Raw genomic sequence first — 24178 nt, forward strand, 5'->3', positions numbered from 1 at the left:
TTTTGTGCTTTTCTTTCTTTTTCACGCTCTATGTTAGCGTTAGCTCGCTCTTGCTATCTTGCCACACGAGTTTTGCTTAGAAGCTTGACTCCACACTACACACACACCTCACAATCGGGGCCACGTGCAATGTCTCGCAACACTAGATAAGCAATGCTCGATAGGATAGATCGCAAAAGAAGAGGGTTACAAGGGGAATGCAAGTTATACCTAGATGTTAGGCGGTGATGAACACACAACTTGCGATGATGGTGGTGGTGTCAAGAGTACGGTTGCAAGTCCGGGGTGCCGAGGATGTCGTCGCTTGCTTCGGAGCTGCGGGTTAGTTTCACAAACAAGGCACTCAAACCGGAACAAGCAAACACAAGTTAGCGGAAGAAAACGGTCAAAGTATCTTGGCGGTGGAGGCGGTGGTAAGCCGGTGGTGGTGGTGTCGATGCTCTTGCGGATGCGGCGGTGTTTGTTGGGGCCGCGGTGATGTTTCCCGGTGGTTTTGGGAGGGTGGCGGTGCTTGCCGGTGGCGGAGAGGGTGGCGGTGGTTGGCGGAGGTGGTGGTGGAGGTGGCGCCCGATTGGCGCCCGGTTGACCAGGCCCTGGACCGGCCTGCCCGGTCTACAGCCCGGTTGACCGGGTTCTGGCCCGGTTGGCGCCCGGTTGGCGCCCGGTTTGCGCCCGGTCTGGCGCCCGGTTGACCGGCCCTGGTGCCAGGCTGTCCGGTCACTGGCCCGGTTGGCGCCCGGTCGACCGGATTTCGCGGGGCGCAGATTTTCTCTCTCCTGTTCTTGAGCGAAAACCAAGCCAAATCGACCAAAACGAAGGGAAATGATGGAATTGGGGGCTAAAAGTTGGGGAGATAGTAGATCAAGCACTCCAACACCAAATCCATGGACCAAAACCACTCAAAACGCAACCAAATCGCAGATCGGTCAAGAGGCAAATTAGGGCTATTTTTGGGGATTTTTGGGGAAAATTTTTAGAGACGAAATTGGATGGGTGGGGGGTCAAATCCGCGGAAACCAAAGGCTGCTGATACCATATGATGAGATCTACAGTCTGGTTTGTGGCTCTGATGCCATATGATGAGGTCTAAGACCCCGTGTGTGGCCCGATCTTGCGGTTGACCCGAAATCCAAAGGAGGGAGAGAGGGAGAGTGCGCAGAACACGAAGAACACGATGAACACGATGAACTCACGCACGCACACCTACCCGATACAACCGATACTTACCCTCGTGGCTCGATGGACCACGCCAATAGAATCACCACGGGAGAGACTCGAGGTAGAATCCCGGAGTGAGAGATCGGTGTTGGGGACGGAGACCGGTGAGGGAGAGAGAGTGGAGCACACTAGAATCTCACTCACATAGATCCAATCATCCAACAAGGGTTGCCTTGATACAAAGGGGATGAAACCCTAGGGAGACAAAGCTCATCTTCATGTCTAAGCTATCATCTTGTCTAAGGGGTAAAGGAGGGGTCCTAGGTGCTTATATAGAGGTACAAGCCAGCTTGGGCCGAAAAGGTACGCAAGTGGATAACTTAGGCAGCTTGGGGAGTCATTCCCGTCGGATCCGGTTTGGGGCCGGTCAGACCGGGCCTGGGACCGGGTGGTCCGGTCCTGGGGCCGGTCGACCGGGCGGCAACCGGACAGTCCGGTCGTGGGGCCGGTCCAACCGGGTTCTGGGCCGGCCAGCCTTCTTCTCCTCTTTCCTCCTTCTTCTTCTTCTTCTTCTCTTCTTCTTCTCTCTTCCTTGCACCATGATGAATGGCTCCTCTTCCCTTCCCTCGCTTACGTGCACCATGGGTGTTCCTCCTCTCCGGTCCTCGATGACTCTTGTACCTAATGACATATAACATGTCGACATGAGGTAGCATTCCATTCAAGGTATCTACGAGGTCGAGTATCGAGAGGAAGGAGTTCACCTTGTCGCGTGTAGCGTGGGTGAGGGTTGAAGGTCCACTTGGGGGACTCTTTGGCCATGGTGTAGCGTCGACGATAGGCGGGGTTGCACTTGATGGTCTTGGTGTAGCGACGTCGGTGACCGGGGCTACCCTCACCCAACCATCAGTGTTTTTGTAAAATTCACCAAGTCCTTCACCAGTCATATTCACCTTCAAAATCTCTCAATAGAATGACTCATCATTCCAAGGTTTTCAAAGTCATTTCAATTCACAAGTTCCCAACTAGAGTAGTCACTTTTAATATTGAGCACTAGCCACTAGTTATGAGGGGTGCTAAGTATCTTGGAGCTTGCTAGGCTAAGTGTGATTCTCTTGTACTACTCTATAATTCAACCAAGTGAATCATAAATCAAAAAGGTAACTTTGATAAATAAAATCAAATAAAGCTTGTAAAGTAAAAAACTTGGGATAGGTTCATAAAGTAAAATGTAACTAGCAGGGTGACCCGCACATTTGCGCGGCTAGATTGTTGTTGTGGTTAATTTTTGTCAGCTTTATGTTTTCATGTTCTATTCATATTTATATGCTTAGTTAATATGTAAGATCTAATAATATCAATACATCACATACAAAAATTATAGTAACTTAACTTCGGAAATCATATTTTTATCTTCGCCCACCCATCTGATTATTGGCCGTTTCATAGTTGCAGCTTTTCATCAGTTTGATTTATGCCTACAGTTCCCTCTATATTTTGGTTGCATGAGTGGTCATATAAGATTATGTAAGTACTACTCCGTATCAATATTTATCATATAAATGCCCGTATGAATTATTTCTGCTCGACCAGTGCAATATCTTCTGAATGAACTTCGCTAGTGATGATTGGTGCATATCTCCTCTGATTGGAATGGAAATCAAATTGCTAGTTTTTTACTTCCATTCACATTTCAGTGTTAGGAGGGATATCATATATATAGATCTAGCTAGCTTATTAGAATGCCACAGGGCATGTACTTCGGTTTGCTTTTATTGCTCGATGTAGTTCGTATACTCTCCATGGAATGTCATCGCAGCAACAATTAAAAGACATGGAAATAATGCATTGTGGCTCATTCTGGACTACTGTGAACTCAGCACACTGGACGACGGCAATCCGCCCTGTTCAGAATTTCAGATGGACACCCGGCCAGTTATTTGCCTCTAAATCGAATTCATCCATACATATCTGGACTCCAAATAATCACCCATTTGATTCAAACATTGTTCCACTCCCACGAACTACATTAAATTTATTGTATGGGTTTATGGACTTGGGAGCATGAGGATCAGGTACTTACCGACAGAGCCCGTAATTGAGTTTTGGGCTTCAAGCCTCCAACGCGAATTCACGGTACCGGACTGCGGCAAGCAAGCAAAGTGCATTCATGTTCTCCATGGCCACGCAGGTGAACCCATGCCTAGAATATAAGAATCATCATCGGGGAGGAGAAACTCTATGCTGTCTATATTTTCCATCAACATCTGCCCAGACGGCTTCGAGATTTAGTGATCATCGATCCTAACAGCCACTTGGACCACCAGACAGTTTCTCAGAAAAATATGCAATTGGGCGACCCTCTTGCATCAACACACCACCAATTCCAATACCACTAGCATCACATTCAATCTCAAATTGCTTATTGAAATCAGGAAGTGCAAACAACGGTGCAGAAGTTAACAATCGTTTCAGTTCATCAAAAGCATGATCTTGGGCAACGCCCCACTCAAATACAACACCCTTTTTAGTCAATTCATTCAAAGGTGCAGCAATAGTAGAAAAATTGGGCACAAAACGGCGATAAAACCCAGCTAGACCATGAAAACTTCTTACTTGACTCACATTCATGGGAGTAGGCCAATTTTGAATAGCTTCAATTTTAGACACATCTACTTCTACTCCATGCTTAGAGACAACATAACCCAGAAATATGACCTTATCTTTGCAAAATGTGCACTTCTCAAGATTACCATAGAGTTTATTATCACGCAACATTTGCAAAACATGTCGAATATGTATAGTATGATCAGATTCATTGCGGCTGTAGATTAATATGTCATCAAAATACACAACCACAAACTTGCCAATAAATTCACGCAAAACATGGTTCATCAGTCTCATGAAAGTGCTAGGTGCATTAGTTAGACCAAAAGGCATTACTAACCACTCATATAAACCAAATTTTGTTTTAAAGGCTGTTTTCCACTCATCCCCTTCTTTCATCCTAATTTGATGATAACCACTACGCAAATCAATTTTAGAGAACACAGCAGCACCACTCAATTCATCTAGCATATCCTCTAAACGGGGAATAGGATGACGATATCGAATAGTAATGTTGTTTATCGCTCTACAATCTACGCACATACGCCATGTACCATATTTCTTAGGAACAAGAATAACAGGAACAGCACAAGGACTAAGGCTTATGCGGATATAACCTTTGTCGAGTAGCGCTTGTACTTGTTTCTGTATCTCCTTCGTCTCTTCGGGGTTCGTTCGATATGGTGCCCGATTGGGTAGCGAAGCTCCGGGAATCAAGTCAATTTGATGCTCAATACCTTGCAATGGTGGAAGTCCTGCGGGTACCTCATCCGGAAACACGTCGCCAAATTCCTGCAAAACATTAGAAACACCAAGAGGAAGAGGGGTCATGTCGTTAGAAACCAAAACCGTACCCCTGTACAAGAGCACAAGAGGCATGGCTGTAGGATCCTCACTAAATTCTCTCATGTCTTCTCTGGTGGCTAATGAGACTAAGGAATTCACTCTCTCACTTTTCGTTATATCACTCACAACATTACAATTCTCTCGCCTATCTAAAGAAGCATCCTCCAAATTCACTTCAACTTTCTGACGAGACTCATTGACAATTTGCTGTGGTGTCATAGGCTGTAAGTTGATTTTCTTGCCCTTGAACTCCAAGTGATATGTATTGGCACGGCCATTGTGTTGCACAGAACGGTCATAAAGCCAAGGCCGACCCAATAAGAGGTGACACACCGTCATAGGAACGACATCAAAGTCAATGCAATCCTTATACGGTCCAATAGCAAATTCAACACGCACCATGTGGTTTACCTTCATCTCACCATTGTCGCTCAACCACTGAATATAGTATGGATGCGGGTGCGGTAGATACTTCAACTTCAGCTTGGTGCACAACTATTTGCTTGCTAAATTGCGGCAACTCCCGCCATCAATAATGACCTTGCAAGCTTTGTCAGGACCAACTAAAGCCTTTGTTTGGAACAAATTGCAGCGCTGAGTAGATGCACTAGGCAACACATTAAGAGCACGCTGCGACACAACAATGGTGCGAGCATCAGACGGGTATGCATCATCACCACCGTTGCTTACTGAGAAGATACGATGCCATTGAAGGCGCCGCAGAAGCCCAGCCGCCGCCCGCCAGTGCGCGCGCAGAACAGGCAGCCGCGCCATTGATGGCGAAGGCTGCGGCGCAGACGCGGAAGCGCTGACCGCCTGAATCGATGCCCTCGATGCAGATTCGCTGCCAGACGGGCCCGGTGCGGAAGCGAGCGGACACTTTGCGCGTCCGCCGAGCGTCCGCCCAGACGTAAACCTGGCGCATATTTGGGCCAGGTTTGCGTCTCCGCGGACGGCCCGGTCACTTTGCGTCGCCCCGCTGGAACAGGCCCCAGACGCATTTCCGGTCACGGCGGACGTAAACGGTCGCTCAGCGTCCGTCCGTTTGCGTCGCGCCACTGGAGATGCCGAAAAGAGCCCAAGGTGTAAGCCGCTGGGAGGAAGCCCAAGGTTGGAGGGCCCATTAGGACCACGGGCTCGAGTCCAGGCCCATTCGTCCACCTCCGGTCTCCAGTCCAGAGGAAGAGACAGGCGATGGAAGCCGGAGGCGGCGGGGAGGCGGAGGAGGAGCAGGTGATGAGCGAGGTGCACCTGGGCTGCCCGCCACGTTTCTCCGGCCTCTACCTCTCCCGCTTCACCTTCTCCTCACTCCCGCTAGGTAAAACGGCAAGCTCAGGTCGCGCCAGCCCTTGTCGGTTCTCAGGCGCATTTCGTCATACACCTTGCCTGCGCCGTGCATTGCTCGCACTTTCGGGCGGAGATGGTCTGTTTGGCTTCTTCTGATCTGTAACTTGACGTTTACAGAACACTATGCAGGAGGGAGCGACGGCGGTGGGTGTGAGATGGCTGCGGCGACGAGCAGTTCTTGTGAGTGAATGCGTGAGCGAGTTCGTTTTGCACTGGTCGTAGCTTGTACGGTGGTAGGTGTATGTGTGTAACGAAGGATGGGTGGAAGCTGTATCGCTCATCGGGGTGAATTATTTCCTGGCTTTGTTGATAAGGTGATTTGCCGGACGCTGTCGCAGTGGACAACGAGGGGGACCTCGTTCTTGAACGGAGAAGAAGAAAGAGAGATAGTAAGGAAGACATTTTTTTATGCAGTTACCTTGTCGTTATAATTGATGTGTTTTGAGTTTGCTATTCCATGGCACGCAGGGAGGAGAAGCGACGATCATGTGCTCACCGTGCAGCATGGTATCACCTCCTCGCTTAACAGCGTCGGGTTGCAGGTTTGATAGCTTCAGTGCTGAATTTTCTAAATGCATTTTGATATTTTTATTTCGTTTGCACTTTGTTGCTAATGCTGCTGGTTCACAGGTTTGGAAGGCTGCGATGCTGCTAACCGACTTTGTGTTGCATAAAAGCTTCACGTCTTCTGAATTTGATGGTGTCACTGCCATGGAGATCGGTGCTGGAACAGGTAATATGAAATTTAGTTGATACAGGATCCTACTGCCTTGCTTTATCTGCCCCTTTCGTTAGCATTCTGTACAAGGGTACTGTACGCCTTTTTCTGAACACCAACAATATCTTTGCCAGGTTTAGTAGGGTTGGTGCAAGCTCGAGTTGCTAGTAAAGTTTTCATCACAGGTACTTAGTCCTCCTTTTAAGTACATTTTGAATGTAAAATTGCATGTTCCACAGTCATTCCAACATGTACGGTTAATCATTCTGTTCCGATACAATGTAGCAGTGCTAATACCAAATGTTTGCAAAGTCCATACATAATAAATTTCACAGTATTATCTGATTTTCAGTCTGTATTGCTGTTTTTTTCTGGCATAGCTCTTCACTGTCTGGGCATTGTTTCTAACATATATATGTCATTTGTATTACGATATCTCACTATGTATCTCATTATCTATTAAATCGTCCATTAAACATGTTGCTATTGTTACTCCTTACATATTTTACTCACCAATTGGAATGAGCAGATAGAGGAACTGATATCCTCGATAATTGCTTGGCTAATGTCCGTCTCAACTCTAGCACGCTAAAGTTTGATGAAGCTAAAATCCATATACGGGAACTGGACTGGAAAACGTCGTGGCCTCCGCCTGTGGGTACACGTGATGCATCTGACCCAAGGTCTTCTTCTGTGCTAATTTCAGTCCTGATTGTTCTATTGTTTTACTGTGCATCACTTACCATTTATCTCTATGCAATATATTTAAATAAAATTATAATATGGAGATCATGTGTTGTTATATTCATGCATAATTCCGTGCACAGATTTCAGTTTTGGTAAATATTCCTTGGCACCGACTTAAAGTCACATGTTCTTCAATGCAGTTCAATATACTTATGGTCTGCAAGTGAAATCGAGGAGGCTGAGAAAGCCACCCTGCTACTCGCTGCAGATGTTATTTATAGTGACGGTCTCACCGACTTGTTCTTCGATACAGTGAGACAGTTGATGTCGCGTGGTGTTAAGAAGGTGTCATCACCGTATTTACCAAAAATCATTATGTAATCAAAGAAAATCCAGCTAATTATGGGAAAGAGTCAGATTCTTCTTTGCATGATGCAGGTGCTGTACTTGACCCTGGAGAAGAGATACAACTTCAGCCTGGACGATCTAGATGTGGTGGCCAACGGTTACAAACATTTCCGAACCTTCTTTGCGGTTCAAGATGGTAACATCTTTGCAAAGCATTCTGTAACAGAACGATTGCCCCATCAGGCTAACTCGAGTAACCTCCGTTTAATGCTATATCTCCAGGATGTGGAGTCCTGAATAATGCTGCCTTCATACCAGGTCTTGTGGGGGAGCGGATAGACCTTGGGAAGGTTCCTCAGTACATCAGAGAGTATGACAGAGGCAAGGATCTGGAGATGTGGAAGCTCATGTACTGCTATCCAGATTAAAAACAGTAGCGTTGTCGCTTTACTTTTTTTCTTTCCAAGTGGGACGTGTTGGCTCGATAGTGTTAACTGTAACCACACACACCAAGTATTTCGTCCCCATTATTTACATTTGTCGCACAACTCCAAAACCCAGAAGGGAGATGCATGGAACTGATAATTTACCAATAGCAGATAAGTGGACCAATGGTGCTCCCAGGGGATAATGAACATGGCTGGCAGTCACAGGACCAGAGCCTGACCATGTCAAACTTCTCTTCTACTTACCAGTACAAGTTTTAATTATTGAGCTACCCTAGAATTTGCTTTAAAAAACTACTCATGGAGGTGATCCTGCTATGAAGATCTATCAATGAACAATCTTTAGTCTTAACATAGAATTCTAAGGAGTTCACTTTCTTAGCAAGTTTAGACATGGTCCCATTCATTTTTTAAATCCCTATGCGCTGCGTAGGAATCTACCCTATTCCTACTAGGGTCATCATTAACCGCAATATTTGACTTGTTGACCACATCTACTAAGTGTGCTTTTAGTTTTTCAATTTCTAACTCTTCTTTAGTTACCCAGGATTTCCAATTAAACTTATCAAGACAAAGCTGGCATAATCTAGGCTTGAAAGAGAAAAATTTCCATGGGCATCAAGAAAAACTCTAGACCAAATGTTTAACACATTATAAAAGCTTCTACGGAATATGGATTTGAGCATGCGAATAAAAGCGATGATTTTTTACTTCAATAATTCTAAAAAAAGATTCCAATAATGATTCTTCAGGATATTGTTTGAAATTGTTCATTTCATCGGCTGCGTAGGTAACCTTAATTCGAGTGGACATACTTAAAGATGACGGGAAATTCTTTTGTACTTACAAGCAAGGGTGTGGATGTTTTCGTCATTGTCCGTTGTGGTTTGAGGTTTGGATAAAAATATAAAAGAGAAAAGAATCTTTTCATCTACCGTAGTGAGCATGAATCTCGAGTAATAAATGAACAGTGACGGAAACACCAACACCCATGCGTGTAAGTACAAAATCTACCCTTGTTCATGATTGCCTCAATACGAGAGATTTGATGGTAAGAACATTGGCAATTGAACTCTAGCCCTGAGTGCATTATGTGCACGTTACATCAACTAGAAACTAGGGACCACCTTGGCAATATAGGGACTGATGGAAGTTTGTAAACACCTTGCCCCAGCAAACTTCTCAAATTTTAAGTGCGTGCAGCGTGCTGACCTTTCATTTGAGTTTGTTTTTGCAAGGTCTCTACTCATATCTTGTAATTTTTTCAGCACCAGCTCACTAAAGAACAACATTCAAGTGAAGTATTGTCACGAGGTCGTAAGAGAGCCATAAAAGATACACTGATGGAACAACCTAAGAAGAAGCTTACTCACAGAGTTCGTCAAAAAAGGACAAAAGGTATCTAGCTAACTAACACGTGCTCAAATAATAAACCATTAATGCTACATGAGATGAGCTTCTAACTCAACAATTTTTGGCTTTTGTTTTCGTAGAAGTGAAAAATTTACTAGAAAAACCTGATCATGAGATAGATCGCATGAAGCTAAGTGTGAAGCATCTCAGGTCGTTACAAGAGGCCAGGGAGCGTATTGAGGTGAGTTTTTTTGCGGCACGTTTAGTGGTTCTATTTATGAAACATTATTATGTTGTTGCTTCATAGTTTTAAGTTTTATTTTGGTTCTTTGTAGAATAGAACATCTCCATCAGGACCATCCTCCTGTAGTGTGCTCTTGTTTCCGCTTCAAATTTTAATCATGGATATTTTCTCTGAACCATGTTTAAGTGCCATATCTTATTTTCTATCTTGATATTTTACCTTATGTGTAGTAAAGTAACTAGCCATTGCCAATAGTGCTATAAATTGATTTGCATGCTTTGTGTTTTATCATGGATATAGTTTACTGTTTCAGCTAGTAGGTTATTTGAACATAACATTGCTGCTGTAACTGTTGGCTCCAGCACCTGAAATTTCAGTCTTGGATTTGATGGGCTGCTATACAGCTTCAATCACGTGTTATACTTAGTTTTTCTCTCTTGGTTGATATCTTTCCTCAACAGCTCCCAGTTTGGCGATGTTGATGATTTTGATCCTTTTGGGGAAGACTATGACAATGACAGAACAGTCAACCACCTGTCCACCTTCTAGAAAATGCAACTAAACTGAATTACCATTCCTACATGAACAATCAAACACGGGCTAAATGGTCAAAATCTGACACCCAGTTACCAGGTACTTAGTAATCAAGTACTCTCTCTGTCCCAAAATGTAAGGCGTCTAAGGATTAGTCAAAAGTCAACGTTTTTTAAGTTTGACCAAGTTTATACACAAAAATATAAATATTTACAGTACTGAATTAACATGAATAGATTCACCATAAAATATATTTTCTTAATATATCCATTCGATATTGTAGATGTAAATATATTTTTCTAAATATTTAGTCAAAGTTAGTAAAGTTTGACTTTTGACCAGTCCTTAGACACCTTACATTTTGGGACGGAGGAAGTACTTAGGCACTCAGGCAACTATCTGTTGAATTTACCCTTTTTTGTAATGATGTTTTTGCTTGGCAGTCTATTCAATTTTTTATCTATTTTGATCCAGGGTCTTCAACAATTTGGTACTGATCTTGCAATGATACAGCAATTGTTCCCTCAAAAGTCTCATGATCAGGTGCGGTGAAAGTTCAAAACAGAGGAGAAGAAGCATCCAATGCAAGCCACGATGCTATACTTCATCGCTCGAGACAGGGGTGGAGCCAGAGACACTACAAGTCCGGTGCTAGTGCTAGCTTACTGGTGCTAGTCACCTCAGTTTTTCATATTTCTAGCACTGCAATTTAGCACATACGCGTTGAGCTTCAGCTGCAGGGTCGGTAGCACCAGGCCTAGCTCCGCCCCTGGCTCGAGAGGTTATAATCTGTAACCAATTTCCATGTCGTGGTTTTCGTAACTTAATGCTTCTGCTTTACGACTTTATGCAGATAACTTGTACTTGAAACAAGTAATCAAACAGCTCAACATCGAAGATTTGCAGAGGGACATCAGCAGTACACATAAAAAAGACTTTCCATCAAACTGAGGTTTTTTAAAAACTAACATTCACATTGTTCGATATTTAATTCATATCTTTCACCTTCTTTCTGTGCTTTCTGTTTCCAGAACCTGTTGCCTGATTTCGTCAACGATGAAGAGGATGGTCCAGATTAGTCGGATAAAGAGCTGGGTGCACAACGGTCCATGGTCAAAGAAGGGAAGCATGTTTTCGCGAAATCTGATGACGGCCTAGATGTTTTTGATTGGTACTAGCGCGATAGGAAAAAAACGATTTAGAGTCCCATGATTCTGCTGCCAATCCTGTGAACTGCATGTTCTGTGTTAAATACTTTTGCTCACAAGATTACTGAGGTACGGATGCAATCAGTATGGTTCTTCGTTGATTAAAGTTCTGCTTTTACAATGTCCTGAACCAGAGCGCTAGGATAGTGTTGAACAACATTGGGGGTGTTATCTGTTGGTTCCTTAAACTCTACCAGTAGCAAATTTGGCTGCAATTCTAGTAGTATTGCCCGTCATTCCTTATTTATGCAAAATGGATGGTATTTTAAACATGTCTGGGTACTTCGTGCACCCTGTTTTGCCATTGGCATCCTCTGTTCCATCTGATCATGTTATGATGATGTTGGACGTAGTTCCGGACATGATCATGTTATGGGAATGGGTTGTTCCATCTGTTTAGTTATCTTACATGGAATTAGAATGATTGGCTAACAGTGTTTCTGGTGAGTTGCTGCAGCAGTAAACTAGTGGTTTTGTTTTAACTGGAAAACTATCTTGTCTTTTTTTTGTCATGTTCCGTGGTATCTGAATCCTTGTTTGTACTGATAATATAATCATAAAACACATTTGAGCTTTCTTTGTGGTCTTGTGCTTTTCTTCCTCTTAGCAGTAACATTAGCTGCGACATCCGAACATTGTCTTTTGGGGAAGTAGTTTAACAGATGTTTATTACATCTTGTGACTCTGGTCTGGCGGTTTATGATTTGTGACGATTTTCTTTTTTCTGGAACGTGTGACATGTACATACCTCTGGAATCAAGTTGGTGCTTACATCTACCATTCGTCGGTCAGTAATCGGCTTGAAATGAAGACACATGTAATGTTGGAATTATATCGTGGCACCTAATTTTGCAGAGAAATATCTGATGAACAGTCCAAAAGGGAGGCGGTTAATGATGAAGATGACGATAGCAGACAGCAACTAAGCCAGGGAAGAGAGCAAGGAACACATCAATCTATTCCATATACTGTACTTTTTTTTGAGATAATTCCATATACTATACTATTCGTGAAGCACACCAAAATTATCGAGTGTGATAGACAAATCAACCAGAAAATGCTCGAAGACAGTATATCTCCGGCGCCCAACCACCTTCCTTCTGTTCCCATAGCCATATGGATCAACCTAGTTGTACATAAATTACAGTATCAATAATCAAATCGATCAATCTCCATGCACGCAAGATCACATGGCCACCAAGTTTACCATACTCAAACATAGAAAACGAACTTAGTAATCACCAAGCACGCGCAAAGTCTCCCGACAATGGATCGCCCATACTAAGTTGAGACATCTTTTGTGGGACAGAGAGAGTATTAGATTTCAAATCAACACACCCAACTGATGAAAGAAACATATCTCTTACTAAGGTCTGAAACATGTTTGAGTAGTGCCAACATGGTCCCATATATGATATATCAAAGGTTCAAACATTGTTGGCCCAGACGTAAATTCGAGATATCTTACAAAATATTATAGCTGAAGCTGCTATGGCAAGCAATGGTAACCTGCATCAACACTATTAATCATCACAGACACGGATAGAACATACTAGGCACAACCCACATAGGTTGCAGCATATTGTCACATTCAAACTCTGGACTGGAGGCACCTCCCTGCCGCGGCTTGCCCAACTCACATGTGACCCACTCTTCAGAATCATAGTAGTATACGCAGTTGCTCCTTCCTCCCCATCTCTCTGGATCCATGCAACAAAATGTTTGGCTTCGCCGGTCGATGCTGATGAAGATCGCCCAGTTCTCTAGCTTCTCAACCTCCACCCACTTTGCAAGTTGTACCGATAAGTCAAGGCGAAGGCTTCGCATGTATTTCCTATTGAGGGGAAAGAGCTAGGAGAACGGACCATGAGAAGCATATCGCCACACTCCACAAGCCACATCTGGGCATCTTCTAGTCCACCTAGTCTTTTCTCCAGATCAACTGCTATTTCCTGTAATCGAATCCTTGGTACCAAGTGCACAATAAACAGCTCGCTAATACTATGCATGCCAAAGACCTGGCCTTTGAAGACCACTATCCGGTAGACAAAACTATCGAGATTGGAACACCTCACCCAAGAGTGACTACCAACACGCCAAAGGAAAATGTGGGATTCAGTGGTGACCATGAGATGTGAGTTGGGTGACGCAAGAGGAGCTGTGAGGATACCATTATAGAGCTGATTGTCGACCGGTAGTTGTGGAGGTGAGGCACTAACACCTGTGAAGACATCAACAACAACACACACTTGTTTGTTGGTGTAACAAACGCAACAAGCAAATAACAAAGAACGATAAAGAAATACACGCAGGGGACACAAGATTTTAACGTGGAAAACCCCTTCCAACACAGCGCCAGCCAACAAAACTTCACTATATCAGGGAGTGTTTACAAACGCCGTTGGATATCTTATAATCTGATAAACCCTAGCCTGCGGCTTACAAGAGGTATATATAGACGGTGGCAACGATCCGTACCGCGGGGGCAACGGGCCTCGCTCCGCTCGTCAGAAGTTAGCCTCCCTTTAGAATGAATTTGGATCACAATACAATAGTTGGACAAGATGAGATGGCCAGAAGAGGCGCCCATGAATCTGAAGTTGTCCAGATGACTTGGTAGGACATTCCCTTTAGCACAATCACGAAATAGGGGAATCTGACAACACATGTACATGTGTTAAACACGTTAGGATTGTTAGGCAGTTAGACTAGATAGCTACGGGTTGTTAGTATCTAGTGTTTGTTATGAGGTTGTTGAGCTGGTTGTTGTAAACCCTATCCCGGTCACAGCTTCCTATATAAAGAACACGGCATGGACCTGTTGGCCATCGCCTCATCGCATCTCTCTCTCCCATCGATTCAACCAAGTTTACAACATGTTGGGGCTGGCCAGATTATATTAGTGACATAGCATGGGCATCTAGGCATGAGGTTCCTACTATATGGGCGAGGACGGGGAGAGCACAAAGGAACACCACGTTGGAGGAGCAGCGGTGGGAGAAGCAATGAGAAGCTAGATTTGGATGGATAGGAGGTGAAGGCAGCACGCCAAGAAGGGCAGGTGACAGCGAAGGCAAGAAGGTCAGGGAAGAAGACCAACAGAGAAGCAATAGAGTGAAGCAGGGCATCGGGGAGGGCAGCCCAACCTTGAGGTCCATACATCGCTGAGACCGTGGGCAGGTTGAAGCTTCTTATCTGTAGAAAATTATGAGTGAAAAAATATTAGAATGATAAACTGGATATTAAAAAATGGAAGAGTATATATGGTGCCGACAATATGCTTGAACACATCTGTACACTACTGCCCCATCCATCCTTGAACACATCGATAGTTAAAATAACTTCAATGAGATGGATAATATCATCAGATAAAATGAAAAAATACATTCCCATCCTGCAACATAGCAAAACTACAGCCCCATCCTGAACACATCGATAGCTAAAATAACTTCAATGAGATGGACAAATATATACCAGTCAAAGACATTCCCATTCATAAGGGAACTGATTTTTTTTTGCGGGAATATCAGGGAATTGATTTCAATGGCACTGAAAATATGTAACCGGTGCCTAGCCAGGCACCTGAAAAGTAGCATCTGCCTGCAGCGACGGTGACGGCATTTGGTGGCTCGGGCGACTAGGCGTATACTCGTGTGGAGCGCACCCTTGGGGCCAGCGTGGTGTGTTTTGTGTTGTATCGGTTTTCGGCTAGTTTTTTTAATAAACTGGCGAGTTTAGTTTTTCTATATTATCAATAAAAAGGCAAATCTCATTTAAAAACAAGTTAACTGTATGGTAAAATTAGTCATTTTCCTCAAGACGTGACAAGTTGACCAAACTGAGCACATCCACGGACGTAGACGGGAGGGGAGAGATGCTGGTGGGAGAATAGGGACAGGGGTTACCGCAAGGGAACTGGATGGAGAAGCGCCCCCGTCGTCGGCGCGGCAATGGCAGCGATCTCCTCCGGCGTCATCCATGGATCCGTCCCTTCCTCTTAGGGCATCTCCAACGCGGCGACCTAAACGGATGTGTTGGGCCGACCGTTTTGGATCGTTTGGGTGGCTGCGTGGACACATGGACAGCGCCCCGCGTCCGCATGTCCGTTTGGGTTGCACGCTACGCCTAACGCGGCAACCCATAAACCCGCCACGTGGTTCGTCTTCCCTGAGCGACGCTGCGCCATGGCAGGCGGCCTCGACGGGACATCAATGGCGGGCGGGAGAACGCGCGGGAAAGTTCTCGCGAGCACCAGGGTTCCCGCGTGCGCGGCCTAGCAGACCTCACCCGCCCCGCCGTCCTCTCCCCCTCTACCTTCTCCGGCGCCCTCTCCTCCTCCATCGCCATGCCGCGCACCCTGCAGACCACGTGGGCCAAACTCTCTCTCGCCGCCCGCGCCAGGTTCCCGAGGACGGATGAGGAGGAGCGGCAGGACGTGCGCTGGGCCGCCGCCGACGAGGCGATCCGCGTCGCGTCCGAGGGGGCGGCGAAGAAGGCAGAGGTCACGGGGCTGGTAGAGGCGGCCGGCTGGTACGAGGGCTACGACGGCTGGTACGAGGCCGCGGAGGAAGGGCCCGACCCTGCCGCCCAGGAGGAGGCGGATGTCGTCGCGGCCGCCGACGGGGAGGATGCCGCCCACAACCGCGAGATGGCGAAGCTCAACATCGCCATCGAGGAGCGTCTCGCCGAGCTCACGCGTGAGACGAAGGAGCACGAGGCCTCCGTCCGTGCCAGATGCCGCCGTTTAGGCGACCTTATCGGCCGGAAGAACGAGCTCGTCGCTCGGTAATCAGCCCGCCGCCTCGTCCAGCTGCCCTCGCCCGACCGGCACGCCCACGAGGAGGCTACGGAGGTGGAGCTCGGCCACCAAGAGCGGCGGCGTCAGCAGCAGGGGAACCTGGAGGCACGAGACGCTGTGGAACGCGCCGCCACGCGCGAGTTCACGTTGTGCGGGAAGCGGATCCTGATGCCGCACGAGACGGAGCGCGAACACGCCCAAGCTGCGAGGACGGAAAGGAGTTGGCGGCCGCGGAGGAACGCCGCAAGAAGGCCACCGCCGGGCCACCCAACTGGTAAGCTGGAGTGGAATCCTCACGCGTACAAGCCGCCCGCGTCGAGTGAAATCCACGGCCCCGGCGGCGAGTCGCCAGCGAGGCCGCCGGCCCCCTACGTAGCTAGACTAGTAGTAGTACTATTAAGAAAATGTAATATATTTTATTTTAATGAAAAACAAAATTATATCCCTATGACAAGAGGGCTAGGGGAGGACAAGGGGAAGACGCGAGTGGCCAGCTCCTGGCGTTCGCGGCCACGCAAACACGGCCCAGATTTGGGATCACTGAGGTGCTGTTCACTGATGCAAACCGTACGGTCTATGCAGCACCGGTACGATACGGGTATCAGTATAAAGCTGATGCGGATACGAAATACGTTATTTTGAAAAAGCCCCAATATGGGAATAAGTTTAATACCCTGATGTTTTCAAGATATGGCCTTGCACTCTCGGGTAGCTAGAGGTGCCAACATGATAAAGATCTGGGAACACACCAGTTGGGGGTTAAAGCCTAAAGAAAGGGATGAAGTTTCAGCGTAATCTAATGATGACCTTGATGTTTTTGGTTGGTACTAGAACGGCAGGCAAATATTGATTTAGGATCTCATGGTTCTGCCAACCTTGTGAATTATAGGATATGTTGGGTGCCAAATATTTGTTGTTCACGGGATCACTAAGTTGCTGATCACTGATGCAAATCATACTTTCTATGCAGCACAGATACGGATATAGAACACTAGTGGAAAACAGGGCTAATGTCGCGGGTGGTAAGGGCCTTTTGTCGCGGGCGGCCAGCCGCGACAAAAGAGGCGCGGTAAAAGGGTCCCCCTTTTGTCGCGGGTCGGTTACGACCCGCGACATAAGGTCCACCACGTGGCAGGCGCGGGGCGCGCAGGGGACAGGCCCTTTTGTCGCGGGCCGTATTACGACCCGCGACAAAAGGCCCTCTACGTGGCGCGCGCACAACCCTGCTGCTTTAGGGTTTGAGGGGTGCAGCACCCCCCCCCCCCCCCGCCGGCACCGACCCCCCTTTTATTTCATTTTTTCCATTCGAAAATAAAAGTTGCATATATTTGTACGCTACTAGAAGTTATACACGTTCATTCATTATATATATATAGATCGATCAAACAAATATGGAAGCACAAGTCCATTCCCCTTACATATTCTTCCCTTACATATATATATACATGGAGCTCACGATCGACAGACAAGCGGTACTAACGACCGTCTATTTGAAGGTAGATCATCCATTTGGACTAAACAAGCCAATACTTCTCTAACCAGAAGTCCCGCCAGTTCCTCGGCGATTCCTATTAGGTGTTCCTTTGGTTGGAGTATGTCCCGCATGTAGTCAACCTATATACGAAAATGAGATGAGTATGACTATATCAATCTTGATAACGAAATATTGACGATAATAAATAAAGTTGTAAATGTTATTGCTCACCCCGAATTTATTATTGTTCTGCTTCTCAGTGGTTAACATGCGAATGGACTCGCAAACGTAGTATCCACATAGATTCGTTCCTTGTGGCTGCTGGGGGCACGGTACAGGAGTAAATGTTAGCTTCTCTGCCAAGGTAATGTTCTTATGATGTTTCTTCAAAGCTCTCCAAGCCCTGCTAGGCAAAAGAATGATTGAATGAGTGGATAATTAATTGATATCTCACGAAAGATAAAGCGCGGCGATGAAGGAAATTACACTTGGAGCAACTTCTGCAAGTCGCGGAACCCGTCCACGCCTCTACTCAGTGGGTCTCTTACTTCAACTATTCCCTTATCAGGTTGAATGTCTAGTAGAATCCAGTGAAAGCTGCACATGTTATGTATATACGTCAGGAATTACACTTAACATGGAGTAAGAAAAATTGAATGTGCATAAAAGATCATTAAGACTCTCACTCGTAGTTGTAAGGAAACAATATTGAATCACAGAAAAATTGCTCCCCCAAAAACCTTAGTAGGTTTCCCCCCGTTTCTGAGCCATTATGCTTTACCGTTTCAATATGTATTTTATCTGGGTCAACAAACCCAATATTGATAATATTATTACTTTTGCATTCACTGATCTTCAGTCTGCATAAGAGAACACATAAGATATAATGAGTATATGCAATGAAAACGAACATGAACTGAATGAAAATGAACTTATATGTAGTTAACAACTTACAAGCAATAGCAACTCATGAGAGATTTGTCGAGGGCTTCTAAATTGAATAACTGCCAGAGTTCATTCATCTCAATATGGATCTTGTCAACACCCGGATTTTTAAGTCCAGATGCCCATTATATCATACATCGCAATCCCAGGAAGATTGTTTTTGCGAGATATAATAGTAAGTAGTTCAGAGTCATCATTTATTACAACACATACTTGTCTTACAACCACGGATCACATGATCCGATATTACACGAATAGATTGTTCAACAACACACATACGTAGCGGAAGCGTAGTAGTAGTGGACTATCTGTCCCACAGGCAACGCTTGACATTCGGAGACGAGCCTAGTTATCGTAGACATCATGTTATCCATCATCCGGATACGGTTGCTCCTCCTCAAAGTCTGGCATTTGAATAGGCAGGGCAAAGCCATGAGTACTTTTAAAGTACTCGCAAACTAATACTAAAGTAATTACTTAAGAGGAGTATTCAAGGGGTACTAAGCTCTAGGTTCATTTACGGAAAGCCAAGTTTTAGTTTATCAAACCTTTAGTAAAGATTTATCATTTGCTAGACTAACTCAAGTGGGAACATTAGTGTCATTCCCACAAATCATTTGTGAAATTCAAACTCAAAGTCACCATTCAAATCATCATTCCTTTTTAAGATCAAAAATTCTGATAACGGAATAGTATGGCCTTTCCAATCGTCCGTAACCGTGGAAACGGCTATTCGAATAGGTTTAACACTCTGCAGAGGTTGTACTCTTGTGCCACAACTTTTGATTACATCCGTCGAGGATAACCTCGAATCATCGTAACTCAGTACGCGGATTATCAACCATAACCTTTCACTTATATATACTAGTATAGGCACCTCTCCCCATGAGCTTGGCCTCCTGGTGAAAACCAACTGTTAACCCGGGAACTGCACAGGGCTTGGGTCGTACATTCACCTCATATTCACATCATTTCTCATATACGGAGGCAGCCTTGGCGTAACCCCTATGATGCTTGTTTAGAGGGAACCCATACTAAAATACACAAGCTTCCAGTTAAGCCCTACCCATAATCAGGTATTGTGGGGGTACTTGTATAATTGGAAGGGTATCGCATTCAAACCCAATCATCAGTTTTATCAAAACTAACCATCTTCTCTTGGTCAAATTCACCATCAACTTTTATTCAACCCAAGTCATTTCACTTCACCATGTTCCCATCTAAAGTAGTCAATTTTAATTGATTAGCACTAGCAACTATTTCATGAGGGGTGCTATCTAGCTTTGAAATGCTCTAAGCTAAACTTAATGAAGTTCTACTCTAGAACAAGTGAATCATAAATCAAAAGAGTACTTTGGAAACAAATAAGCAAAAATAAATGCAAGGTAAAGACATGGGATAGGTAGATACATAAAATAAAAGGGTGATGGTGCTTTGCTCTTGTAGAGCCTGGCATCATGGTGATTAGCAAGGGTTAGCTTGCCTTGGTGGTACTGGTCAAAGTGGTCTTCCTCTCCTTGGAAGTTGGTCTCCTCCTCCTCTTGGTATTCTTCCGTACTAGCGTCTAAAATACGAATACGAGGTACAATCACCACACCAATCTTGTATACTAAGCTAAAACACACCAAAGAGTTCATTCAAGTAATACTAACATCACACTAATTCAAGCAAGGTGGATTACTTGGTTCATGTTTATTTAAGAGGAAAATAATTTCCCCTTATTTATAAGTATTCATTTGAATTGTTATTTAATCCTTTGGAGAGAAACTAATTTCCTCTTATTATATTATTTCAAGATTTAATTCTCACTCATAATAATAAGGTATGAAATATAGGTTGACCATGGTCAACATTTCATATCTATTATGAGGGAAAACAATTTAAATAAGGTGACACACCTTATGCCATTTTAAACTTAGCATTTAAATGATTTAAAATCTTGAGGTAAATACAATCAGAGGTTTATTAACCCTAGGTTATTTCCTCTTCTTATATTACTCAAGATCAAGATTTAAATGAGAGAGGTGCTATCATAGTACTTGTCAAATTTAAACCCTAAGTTTGAAATGAACTAGAAATAGCTCCATAGCCACTATTTTGATCCAGTTCATGATCATGCAAACAACCTGGTTAGATTATTGCATAATCAATTAGGGTACAACATTTGTGAACTATGAGAGTTGGAATCAACTCAAAATCAGTTATGGTTGAATTTTAAATAATGTTTGAATCTGCAGAAGTCTCTGTTTTGTTACTTTTGGCATTTTAAATCTATTTCGAATTTGGAGATGGGACCAGTGGCAAAGTGTAGATAATTTCTTGGGCTTTCCAGAGGTATAAAGTTTGCTAAATTTGGTTGGGCAGATTTCAAACTATTCAAATTTTACTAAACCATCTGCAGAACATTTTGAATTTAGATTAAAGCCATATTTGAATCGTGGGCTTAGGCGGGAAACTCTACTGGGCCGAAACGGTATTTAAACCCACTCGCAGCCCAACTAGCAACTGGTGCCACGGGCCGCACTGACGAGGTGGGGGCCACCCGTCAGTGTGCTGTAACTCAGCGAAACGGTATTTGGAATCTAGGCCGTAGGATTAGAACTGCAATCGACGGTTGGTGATCGTCGTCGTCTCCGACGAGCGACGGGCATACTGGCGGCGAGCCTAGGGGGTCGGGGAGCCTACCAGGCCATTGCAGGTGTCTGGCAGTAGGCGCGGAGAAGTGGTCGTCGACGAGGAACAGCCTGGTGCAGCAGCGAAGCTCAGGGAGGCTCCAGGCGAAGCAGGGCTTCTGCGAGCTCCGACGGACTTGAGCTTGCAATTCGAGCGACTCCGGCGGCGACTGGTGAAATTGAGGGGTGGAGGTGGCTCAGTGAGGAGAGGGGAGTGGATGGTGTGCAGAAGGGAGGAGCCGATCGCCTCTATTTATAGCGTCGAGGGTTGGCCGTGGGGTGCTGAGAAGGAGCGGCCATGGCGCGGCTCCTGTGGCGAGCGAAAGGGCAAGGCGAGGACGGCAGCGTGTAGGCGGTGTCCTGGCGATGCTCTAGGTGCAGCTGGCGCACGGAAAGGGTGACGGGATCGCTCAGGGGTTCGATTCGAGTGTGCCAGTACCCGCGGTACTTCTCCGGCGAGGACGACGGTGACGAGGCAGGGGCAGGCCTGGGAGGTTGTCTAGGCGGTAGAGGGCAGGGAGGCGGTGCTCGTTACAGAGATAGGGATGCAGGGGGAGGACGGCGTCGATCGAGTGCTGGACGTCCTGGCGCGCTCCAGAGCACGGTCACCACGCGTGCTGGCACGTTCTGGCGGGTTTTGGGCGAGCACGTTCCGGCCAATGCCGTGGCTTGGCGAGGCTGGGCCGTGTACCGTTAGTGTCCTCGTGCTGCAGAGATGCTCCAGGACAAGAAGAAGAGTTGATATGGTGGCCAGAGATGGAGATGCCAAAGGTGGCTGAAAGTGCAATGGCATGGGACTTTTCTCTCAGATTTCTACTTTACCAAGCCATAGCATGTACCAAGCTTGATGCAGGGGAGCCAGGGGTAGCTAATGATCACGAAAAGAAATTGGTTTAGGCTAAAATCTGGCGTGTAATAGCATGTGACTTCAATCCAGAATAGTGACTGCAAGGTATTCGACATAATGCCCGCAAGAACTTTTTGGATGATTTTTGGAAATCTTTTTGGTACATCTCAAACATATTAATTATTGGTTAGTTTGGTGGTGGTGGGGTTCAATTTGGAAAAGAATTGCAGAATTTCAAATTTGGGGTCATCTTGTTTTTCTTCTCAGATCCCATTTTGGCAATTTAATTCTGGTCAACCTAGTCAACTCTAGCCATGGTGGTCAACATAAAATTACTCACCTTGACATGGTCTTGGATGACATGGCTTTGGTTGACCAAGTTTAGTTTAGGTTTCAAGAAATAAAGTGGTGCAAAGTAGGGAAGAAAATATTTTTGGGCCAAATGACCATTATCATATGTATGAAGAAATTTTGATTTCCTTGGGTTTGATTCTTGATCCAAGGGTGCAATTGTGTTAGTTTATCACATTGAAGTATTTTACAAGCAAGGGGGCAAGCAATAATGGCCTAGGGTGAGGTTTTGCAAATTGGCATCATGTGTATGTAAGTGAAATATGGGTTTTTCCCATTTTCCTCATTTCTCCTCAATCTAGGGTTTAAGTATCTTTGTTAGGGTTCAAATAGCAATGGATCATCATACTAACACTCATCATGGCAATTGCACAAAAGAAAAGCATTATGTGGCACTATATGCATAGAAAAAGTTTTTGTTAATTGCAAAATTTGAAATTGGGAAATTTTCTTTCTTGATCTTTATTATTGAAACTTGGGATGTTACAAACCCTTCCCCCTTACAAAAGATCTCGTCCCGAGATCTTAAAGAAAACTAGGTACTAAAGAGGTCTGGGTACTCCGTCTTCATGAAGTCCTCTCTCTCCCAAGTGGCTTCTTCCTCGGTGTGGTTACTCCATTGGATCTTCAGAAACTTGATACTCCTGGTGCGGGTGGTTCTGAAAGCTTCTTCCAGTATGCGAATAGGCACTTCGCGATAGGTCAAGTCTGAGTTGATATCCACAGCTCGATGATCGATGTTCTTGAAGACTTCTGTTGATTCCGGTACTTCTAAGCATTTCCGGAGTAACGAGATGTGAAACACATTGTGTACCGCTGACATTTCTTCCGGTAACTCCAGTTGATAGGACACTTCTCCTCGGCGACTCAGGACTTTGAAGGGTCCGACATATCGGGGTGCAAGCTTTCCTCTAAGCTGGAATCTCTGCATTCCTTTAAGGGGGGACACTTTGAGGTATACGAAATCTCCGATCTCGAAGGTCATCTCTCGGCGTCTCTTGTCGGCGTAACTCTTTTGTCTTGATTGGGCTGTCTTGAGGTACTCGTGGATCTTGTGGACCTTCTCTTCTGCTTCACGGAGAATATCTGGTCCAAAGACTTGACTCTCTCCGACTTCCGACCAATTCAGGGGGGTACGGCATTTCCTTCCGTACAGGGCTTCAAAGGGGGCCATCTGCAAACTGGCTTGATAACTGTTGTTGTACGAGAATTCTGCGTACGGCAAGCAGTCCTCCCATTTGGATCCATACTCCAGTACACAAGCTCTCAACATATCTTCTAGTATCTGGTTGACTCGTTCAGTCTGTCCATCGGTCTGCGGGTGATAGGCTGTGCTGAAGTTTAGCCGAGTTCCGAGTCCTTCATGTACTTTCTGCCAGAATCTGGAGGTGAATTGGGATCCTCTATCAGATACTATCGACTTCGGTGTTCCGTGCAGGCTGACTATCCGGGAGATATATAACTCTGCTAGTCTTGGTCCTTGATAGGTGGTCTTGACGGGGATGAAGTGGGCGACTTTGGTCAACCTGTCGACCACTACCCAGATAGAATCATTGCCTTTACTTGATTTGGGCAGTCCGGTGATGAAGTCCATT

General features: G+C 45.2%; 1 protein-coding gene and 1 pseudogene across 3 annotated transcripts; both read left to right on the forward strand.

Moving 5' to 3' along the window:
* Window positions 1–5748: 5748 nt before the first annotated feature.
* On the forward strand, window positions 5749–8247 carry LOC127316680 (uncharacterized). Of its 3 annotated transcripts, none has more exons than XM_051347128.1 (10): window positions 5749–5929; window positions 6076–6138; window positions 6273–6347; window positions 6427–6500; window positions 6589–6691; window positions 6811–6861; window positions 7206–7359; window positions 7564–7708; window positions 7781–7907; window positions 7994–8247. In XM_051347128.1, exons 1-10 carry the CDS (start codon window positions 5806–5808, stop codon window positions 8137–8139), a joined length of 1062 nt encoding a protein of 353 aa, XP_051203088.1. In that variant the 5' UTR covers window positions 5749–5805; the 3' UTR covers window positions 8140–8247. The 3 variants fall into 3 exon arrangements, with proteins under 3 accessions (XP_051203088.1, XP_051203090.1, XP_051203089.1); XM_051347130.2 differs by having other exon boundaries at window positions 7802–7907; XM_051347129.1 differs by having other exon boundaries at window positions 6088–6138.
* Window positions 8248–9303: 1056 nt separating this feature from the next.
* LOC127314963 (uncharacterized) lies at window positions 9304–11239 on the forward strand (annotated as a pseudogene).
* The last annotated feature ends 12939 nt before the right edge of the window (window positions 11240–24178 follow it).

Source organism: Lolium perenne, chromosome 7 (genome assembly GCF_019359855.2).
Source record: "Lolium perenne isolate Kyuss_39 chromosome 7, Kyuss_2.0, whole genome shotgun sequence".
NCBI classification, from domain to species: domain Eukaryota; kingdom Viridiplantae; phylum Streptophyta; class Magnoliopsida; order Poales; family Poaceae; genus Lolium; species Lolium perenne.

What these genes read in the sequence shown, in the direction of transcription:
- LOC127316680 (XM_051347128.1), top strand. Translation starts at nt 5,806, where the DNA reads ATGGAAGCCGGAGGCGGCGGGGAGGCGGAGGAGGAGCAGGTGATGAGC. An exon ending in TGCGGCGACGAGCAGTTCTT is followed by an intron (nt 6,139 to 6,272) that starts GTGAGTGAATGC and finishes TTTGTTGATAAG; the next exon opens with GTGATTTGCCGGACGCTGTC. An exon ending in TAGTAAAGTTTTCATCACAG is followed by an intron (nt 6,862 to 7,205) that starts GTACTTAGTCCT and finishes TGGAATGAGCAG; the next exon opens with ATAGAGGAACTGATATCCTC.